Here is a 9,220-nt window from a genome sequence, read left to right on the forward strand (position 1 = left end):
AGTGAAAGCAGCTGAAATTAGTGTAATAACTAATGTGGAAAAGCTACAAATATTACACAGAAGAGAACTTTTATAGATTTCTTTGCATTGTTACTCTTTACCAGGAAGTTTTTTTTTGGAGAGAACTTGCATATCAGTGCAAACAGTGACACAAAATTTTCAGGATTTCAGAAATTTAAGAAAAGACAAGGCACCTTTTCTTAATTAATCTGTAACATATGATCTCATCAGTTTCAAACTTCTTGCATACATGTGAAATTTTTTCAATTGCGTGTTTATTAATTAGCCTCTTCATGTAGATTTTCAAATACAATAATGTTGCAGACAGACATTATTTAATTCAACTCCATTATAATTAATTAATATAAGCTCAAAGTATTCATCTTTTGTTTTAGCATAGTCAATTTTCATATACAGCATTTGAAAAATAATCAAACAGTTCACTTACCTCAAATTCAAGTCGTTTTTCATTTGTTACTGACACAGGACGATAATTTTTTTTCTTTGACGATGAAAAGAAATTTTTGATTGTAGAACCACCTTTTTTGGTTGATTGTTTTTCAGTTGTGTTGGTCTCACTGATGGGGTTGACATAACTTACTTCTTCTGTTAGAAGAGTGCCAAAATCTTCATTTAGGTCACTACTTTCAGTTTTAGAAGAGCTAACAGTATTTACTTTCTTTGAAAGATCTAGGAATCGGGGTGGTTTTGTCCTTTCAGGAGACTCAGGTAGTGTTTCTTTCTTCAGAGGCTCCAGAGCTTGGGGTTGATCTAAATGATGAGCAATTTGCTTAGTATCATTAGGTACAAGATTTGAATTAGGGGTACTAGAAGTGTTACCTCCTTTGGAAACTATCTTTGATTCATTTGTTTCGGTAACTTTGGATATAGCAGAGTTCATTTTATGCTCAAAAGATTGGCTTACTTGTTCCTTGTTCTCAATAGTTGTTTTGTGATCTGCATTTGAGATTACATCTTCATTTATATCATTGCTTTCAGTTTTAGAAAAGCTAACAGTACTTAATTTCTTTGAAAGATCTAGGAATCGGGGTGGTTTTGTCCTTTCAGGAGACTCAAGTAGTGTTTCTTTCTTCACAGGCTGCAGAACTTGGGGTTGATCTAAATGATGAGCAATTTGCTTAGTATCATTAAGTACAAGATTTGAATTAGGGGTACTAGAAGTGTTACCTCCTTTAGAAACTATCTTTGATTCATTTATTTCGGTAACTTTGGATATAGCAGAGTTCATTTTATGCTCAAAAGTTTGGCTTCCTTCTTCCTTGTTCTCAATAGTTGTTTTGTGATCTGCATTTGAGATTACATCTATTTTAGATAATTTGGGTGTTGTTTCAGATTCATGAAACAAGTTGTTATTGATTTCAGCAACACCTAAAGTAGGTTCAGATTTTTTGTTTTTGTGAACAATGCTAGAGATATTTTGACTTTTACTGTTTACAGTTTTATTGAAAGAGCATCCTGTCACCATGTTTTCAGCTCCACCAGACAAATCTGGTTCTATTTTCAAATCTTGTTGTATGTCTTTATTAACAATAGAAACATTTAAAGTATGTTCTAATTCTTTTTTTTCTTCAACATTATTATCAGTAGATTTGATATTATATTTTTGTTTTCTGTTCGCCTCAGATCTAACATGTGGTTCATCTGTCTCAGAAGAATCAGAATCTGTTTTGGATTTCTGATTCAGTTTCCTAATAATTTCAAATGTTTTTGAAGTAGCCCTGCATCTTCTATTGTGAGTTTTTTTTGATAAATATTTTTGTTTTCTACTAGTCTCGGACTTAACATGAGATGAAGGTTCAAAGGAATTATTTATTTCATCCTCATCAGTGTCAGCTGGTATTCTAATCATTTCTGAAGGTAAATCTCTCACATTTGTGCAAGAATTAGTGATTTCAACCTTACTCCCTCTGACAGGATTTTGGACAGTTTGATGTAACTGCATTTGGTTTCTGTTGGTTTCAGGCTCAACATTTTTAAAGACACGGCCAGAAATCAGTTTTTTATTTCTTTCAAAGAAACTTGGAAGTTTCTTCTTTGAACTTTTTACTTCAGTTAAAAGTTCTGATGCATATCTAGGCTCATCAGACTGAGATTTTTTTACAGATGATGTATTCTTGGAAGATTGAATTTCATAAAGAACAGAATCATTCTTCTGAGGAAACAAAAGACTGATCTTAACTGGATTTGCAGCACTAGAAGATACAGCATACACATCATGGTTTCTCATCCCTTCGTTTCCTTCTAATATTTGTTCAGTGTTATCATACTTTTTGCCAAATTGTAATTCTTCATATGTTAGAGATGTATCCTGCTCAACTAAATTGGTCCCCTTATCTTTCTTTTTTTCTTTCGTTTTGTCTCTTCTAAGTGAAGCTAGTCGTCTCAGGAAACTTGGACGGCTACTTTTTTCACTTTTATCTTTCTGTTTTCCTTCAGTTTTACTGATAATCAATTCACTTGCACTTCTCCTCAACACTGGTGATAAATTCTTCCGAGTTACGAGAGGACTCTGCTGTTCTAATTCCACATCAGTAACATTCTCAAATTCAGACATCATTCTATTATGGGTGGAATGACTAATGGAGGAAGAAGGATCTATTGAAAAGACAGTTGGGCTTTGCTGACCTGACTTTAGGTCATTTATATTTTCACACCATTGCTGATCATGAACTGATTGGGAAGGTGAAGGTCCTTGTGTAACAGGAAGTGAGCTTCCCTTACCAGTTTCAACCTCACTTATGTCCCTGGACCAGGAACTTTCCCGAGTTTTAATAGAAAGAGGAGGAGAGGGTATTGACAAAATATCATGAGGACTCAGCTGATCTGATTCCAAGTCACTAATCTCTTCAGACCAAATTCTGTCCTGCTTCTTATTGATTGTAGACTGTAAAGTATGTCGTCTGATGGCACCTTCTTGGTTGTCCACTCCTGCTCCTGGACCCCAAATTCGCATTAGAAAAGGTTTCACAGTTGATTTTGTAAGATCTATATAAGCCTTCTCAACATTACCATGACTTGCTGTGAGAGCTGCAACTATTTCTCCAGGAGAGAAATTCCCCCTTGAAGTCAATTCCATGAACTAAGTGGAAGAGAAAAAAAAAAGTAGTAAAATATAAAAAAAACATTAAAGTAGTCATTAAGTATTAATGTAGATAAGTGATTTTATCTGTTATTTTGCCACACACAGTATTGAACTAAAGTTATAACTTTCCTACACTGAAAATGTATTTCTGATAGGTACTCACCTCCTCTCATATAAGTAGCTATTCTCGTTCTGTGTTGCCCTCTATATGCAAAAAATTATTCTATGCATGCCACAAGCCTTCTATCTCCATTAGAATTGACTGATTCCAATGCATCTCATGCAAATCATCATGCGTCACAGCTCCATCAATAAGAGCGTGAAATACTCTCATGACGCATGTGACTCCCTTTATTTAATTCTACCACATTATCACTTTGAGTTTTGGCAGAAGATGGAAGCACTGGTTTTCAGTCGGGAGGAAAGGTGGGAAGTGTGAGCAGATGTAAGGAGCTATCAGAAATACATTTTCAGTGTAGAAAAATTGCAACAGATTAAACATAAGATTTTCAAAGTCTCAGTTACATGATCGAAAACATATTGTCAAAGGAAAAATACAGAAATCCTGAAAAGAAAGAGGCAGCAAATGTACCTGGGACAAGGTCGCATATCAACCCAGAAAATCCCAGCTACAGTGAAACCACATCTGTAAAGCGAGAGCCAAAGATGACAAACGAGCCGACATGGAGGTAAGAAGGATTGTTTGTTTGTTTGAAGTTAAGCACAAAGCTACACAATGGGCTGTCTGTGCTCTGCCCACCACTGGTATCGAAACCTGGTTTCTAGCATTGTAAGTCCGCAGACATACCGCTGTGCCACTGGGGGGCAGTAAGAAGGAATCATAGAAAAATGGAGAATTGGATAAAACATAACATACCTGAGAAATCATGTTGAAAAATACAGTATTAGGCCTAGCTGATTCTGCAGGAGAATTTTAAAAAAATATGACAAAATCCGGTAGTGTAAAAAGGCTATCAACTTTTCATGAGCCCAAACAGGTTTAGCTTGTGCAGGAGGATTAGTGTGGGAAGTTCAGGAGAAGAAGGTTGACCCATATAATGATCAGTCTCACAATGTATAATAGCAGAGAAATCCAACCACGGGTCTCCCCCACCTGCAGCCTGTGAAAATAGTGCTAGAGGTATAACACCCAAAGTGGGAACATGAACCTCAGAATTCATTGTAGAAATATGTAAGTCAAACAAAAGTGTTTGATATAAATATGCAAGTGTAAGGAAAAAAAATAAAGACTGGGAAATTAATTTATATTCAAATATTTCTTCAATGTAAAGATAATAATAATAATAATGAAGAAATCCCACTTCGGAAATTAAACTATTAAAATCACGATTGCACAAAGAGCACCAAAAGAAAAAACGTCTGAACATGAGTACTGCCAAACAAGAAGTGATAGTTTGATAGAATTATATAAAGGGAGTCATGAGAGTAAGTTGCACTCTTATTGGTGAAGGGTTGACGCACGATGATTTGCATGAGAGACTCATTGGAATCAGTCAATTCCAATGGAAGGAAGAAAGAAGGCTTGTAGCATGAGTAAAACAATTTTTTGCATATAGTGAGCAGCAATGAATGAGAATAGCTATTTATGTTAGTAGATATAATGTACCATATCGGAAATAATATATTTGAAACTTTAAAGGTATTAAGTATTCCTCATATTCTCATTTTGTAAAAATAAGATAATGTGAACAACATATGCTAGATAATTTCATCCTCACCTTTCTCTGCCGTCCCTCAACACATTCTGTAACTGATGCCCAAACATTTCCTCTATGGGTTACTAGTGCTTCACGTGATTCTGTTACAGTGATGATCCCCACATTATTGTCTCGCTTGTCATGACCATAATTAGTTGCCAAGGTAACAACAGTTTCCACCATGTTCTTCCAGTTCTCCTGCAACCAATGGATGGGATTTTGTTTTCCACAGTTGCTTAAGGCTACTTGTAGCTCATCAGCTGAGAAACCATGTTGTTCTGCTTCCTGAACAAATTGATATTAATTAAAAAACATTAGATCAAGGAAAGAAATTTTCTATAAATTAATAACTTTAATAAAAGTAAGGATCAATATAAATAGTAAAGGAATTCAAATTTGATGATGACGAACCCACTTTTTAGAAAATAAAGTTTGGAAATGGCTTAAATGCATAGTGATAGAAACTATTAAAAATGTATGTCAATGTTTTGGCAAGCATATGTCATCATCAGGTACAAGTAGTTTACATATACACAGGAATATGTATATATATACAGTATGGAAAAAAGAGGTCACATAGCTGGAGATTGCTTAACCAAGATACCTTTACTAAGCTGTTAAGCAACCTACAGTCATGTGATCTCTTTGTTCCATATTGTATATATATTCCTGTGTCTATGTAAACTATCTGTACCTGATGAGGCCATATGCTTGTTGAAACATTGACATACATTGTAATAGTTTCTTTCACTACCCATTCAAGCCACTTACTATCTTTATGGTAAAGGAATTATTTCCATTCTCAAAACTGATTGATCCAAAGCATATAGTCTAGTAATATTTTGAAACTAAAATTATGTACATTAAAATTAAGCTAATAACGAAAATTATCAACATACTATGAAGTTATAATTTTCCTGTATTGAAAATTTATTTCTGATAGGTACTTACCTTCTTTCACAAGATTAGCTATTCTCGTTCAGTGCTGCCCTCCATATGAGAACTTATTCTTTATGCATGCCACAAGCCTTGCAATCCCCCCCCCCCTTTGTTGGAATTACTATATTTCAAAATGTCTCTCATGCAAATTATCAGGCATGATCTCTTAACCAAAAGTAACATGACATACTCACATGATGCATGTGACTCCCTCTACACTCCTCTACCGAACCTTCACTAAAACATTTGGCAGAAGGTGTGAGCACTGGAGAAGTGGGGAGGAAAGGTGGGAAGTGTGAAAAGAGGTAAGTACCTATCGGAAATACATTTTCAATATAGAAAAATTATAACTTCCGATACACTACTTACCTCCTCTCACAAAATTAGCTAGAATCCCACATTGAAAAGGAGGAAGGACTGGTGCAAAATAACAAAAGAAGTACCCCCAAAAGAATCTGAAGGATACCCCTGACCATGAGAGATATAGATCTGAAGAGCAGAAGAAAGGAACCACACCACTTCTGAGCCAGGTATACTCTTCACCCATGTGTAGATTGTGTAATGCATAAGGACAGACATTGTGAGGTGTAGAGTGGCTAGGATGCGGCAGACCACACTCGGTAAGTCAAATACATCCAAAACCTCCTTATGGGGTACTAACATCTACATGAGGGTAGAATGAGGATTATCGCCAATCTATTGATCCAGGAACAGACATCTGGTATTGAAAGGATGTGTATCACATGTAATCAACTCCTCAGCCATGGCACAGTCCAGCACCATCCAAAGGCAATCACATCCCCATAAGAAAAGAATGAGGGATAGACAAGAATCACACCATAAGTATCTAATGTACTACTGTTGTAACCAAAGACACAGAGCAATTGGGGGATGAAGATAGACAACCTGTAATTGTGTGAGGACGTATGTTGATTGGTTCACTCCAATGCAAAACCTCTATGCTGGGAACTAGCTTCCACACATAGGTGGGATGAGGTATCCCAATCAAAGGGGTGAACTGCAACTGTGGCAGTTCAACTCCAGTGTATATGTAAAATGTATCAGGAGGTCATGTCATCCAGTAAGGTGATGGCTCAACTTCAGCATTTGTATAAAAGGAAGTAGGAGGCCACATCATCCTGCAAGGTGATGGTTCAACTCTCTTGGCTGTGTAGATAGTATCAGGAGGCCACGTCAACCAGAAAGGCAATGGCTCAACTGCAGATATTGTGTAATAGGTATCAGGAGGCCATGTCACATCTACACCAGCAGAACACCACTTCCCTACTCTCAACTGAATGGTTTGAATATTTTTATGTGTGGAACCCATTCAGGAGAGTGCCTCCTTGGTCAACCACACCAGCAGCTTGGAACTGGAAGTGGTAAGGACTTCCACACTCTACTTGAGGAAAGGAGGTTGACAATGTGGTGGAGAGCACAGAGGAATGTCATCACCAAGACAGTGCAATTGGTGACCATGAAACCATATTTTGAAAAGCAGACCATACCTGGTTATTCACTCGAGGCATGGCAGGGATGGGCAGCAATCCCCTTCTGCTTTACCCATGTAATCCATGGGTGGTACAGTCCAGAACAGGCACATTTATGAAGCAACTTATTGTGAGGTAATTAACCATCAAGCGATCTTCTGGAACACCCCATCTTAACAGTGAGTGTGCGAAGCAATGGACAAGAGAGTGTGAGTCAACATGGCTGATAGTGCAGATTTAGAATTAAAAAATACTTGTTCAGGCACCATTCACCACAGAGTGGGATCCATAAAATGAGAAATGAAGCAAGGACCCCTGAAAGGAGAAGAAAAATATTAATATAAGCTAATTCAGTCAAAGTCGCACTGAGTCGCGAAAAACGGTTGCAGGCAGAAGACTAGAATCCGATGAAGAAGAAATCGCGATATAGATGAAATTAAGGGAGACTAACGTATGATGCATAGTCCACATGCCCTACAGACGAATTTCCTTTAACGGACAATGCAGGTGAGATGCCTGAGAAAAGATAAGATTTCAAGATTTGAAACTTGATGAGAAAAAACCAGTAACAAAGTCCAGGAGGACAACATAACCGTAAGAGAGGAATCAGCCTATCAAAACAAAAGCCGAACCCCAAAGTGAAGATGGGAGGAAAAATATTCGAACAGAGGATGTTATCATGGAATAAAAAATTGGGAATGGGCACCACAGATGGAAGCTGTGTGGGCAATACAACACCAAAGAGCAAGTATGGGACATAGAAGGCTATCTGGATCATGATGAGGTGAGAAACTGAAGGAATGGGAAAGCAGCAAAAAGGAGGAGGCACCCTCCCACACTGCAGAGGTGTCAGGGAGGAAAGAATGATCCAGAAAAGGAGAAGCTAAAGAGTATATGAAACATAGATGTCAAACAAATCCAACCATTGAGATCCCATGGCCAATAGAAGGAAATGAGTCTGAAAGGAAAGGTGAAACAAGGAGCATGTGGAAAGTGGTTCAAATGGTGGTAAAGAAAGGCAATGGAGGACTACCAGAATATCCCTTTCTGGAAGGGCAGCCCACCATGAAGGACGACTAGTCTGGAAGGAATGGTACAACAGGGAGAGTGTAGGAGAGGAAAACATGAAGGCATTGGGGAAAATGGTAGGTGTGGGAGAAAGATGTGCAATAACCAGAAAAATCAAGATGACAGAAGAACCCTGATCAAAAAGCCACACCCCATCCTTAAAGAGAAGAGTCCATAAGAAGAAGGAAATCCAGATGAGGAGTAGGAAGCAGGACACTTGCCGACATGTGGGGTTTGTCCAGCCACCAACACTGATCATCAACTATGGTAGGAGGAAGGGTAATAAGAGTCTGCAAAGGGACCCATGGAAGAGACCATTAGTCTTGAAATGATCACAAAAGAGCATGCATAAGAGCACAATCCAAGATGAGAAGTGTAGTCATGGAAGACCACATCTCTAAAAGCAATAGAACCTCATGAGCAGTAAGAGAAGGAGTAGTAAGAGCATGGAACTGAAAGCTCCAATGAATGAACCAAAGCTCGAACCATTTGACAAAAACATACAAGGCCAAAGCAAACCCAAAGGGACTATGCAGAGTGTATAAATCACCCCCTCGAAGGACTAACCAAAGATATAGTTGGAACAAGCAAGTGAACATTATATAGAATGAAACAGTTGTGATAACCATCTGGGTCATCTCGAAACCTGGAGAAAAAGTCCGCCAGAGTGTGAGACAAGACTACCAGGGGAAAATGAGGGAGATGGAGAAAAGGAATGAGGTTGGACAATCTATGACAGAATGCCAGCACCAGTTATTGTGTGGACAACCAACAGCCTGGAATAAAACCTGGAGAAAAAAATTCACAGTTTTGAAGGACAGTTGAAACATGAGGTCGTGAACAGCTTCTGCCCAACATTGGCTGGTAAAGGGATCCCGAGGTAGAGGGAAGGAATGGGAATC

The 9,220-nt window shown here is 37.9% G+C and overlaps 1 protein-coding gene across 2 annotated transcripts in view; it reads right to left on the minus strand.

The window, feature by feature from the left end:
* The window catches only part of LOC106463128, a 104,510-nt gene that overhangs the window by 41,448 nt on the left and 53,842 nt on the right, over window positions 1-9,220 (minus strand). For both annotated transcript variants that reach the window (XM_022390694.1, XM_013923143.2), the window contains exons 12-13: window positions 4,843-5,106; window positions 449-3,100 (exon numbers count right to left, since the gene is read on the minus strand). In XM_022390694.1, coding sequence (XP_022246402.1) covers window positions 449-3,100; window positions 4,843-5,106 — 2,916 coding nt within the window. The remainder of the gene's footprint in view (window positions 1-448; window positions 3,101-4,842; window positions 5,107-9,220) is intronic.

This window comes from Limulus polyphemus, unplaced genomic scaffold (assembly GCF_000517525.1).
Source record: "Limulus polyphemus unplaced genomic scaffold, Limulus_polyphemus-2.1.2 Scaffold50, whole genome shotgun sequence".
Lineage (NCBI taxonomy): Eukaryota > Metazoa > Arthropoda > Merostomata > Xiphosura > Limulidae > Limulus > Limulus polyphemus.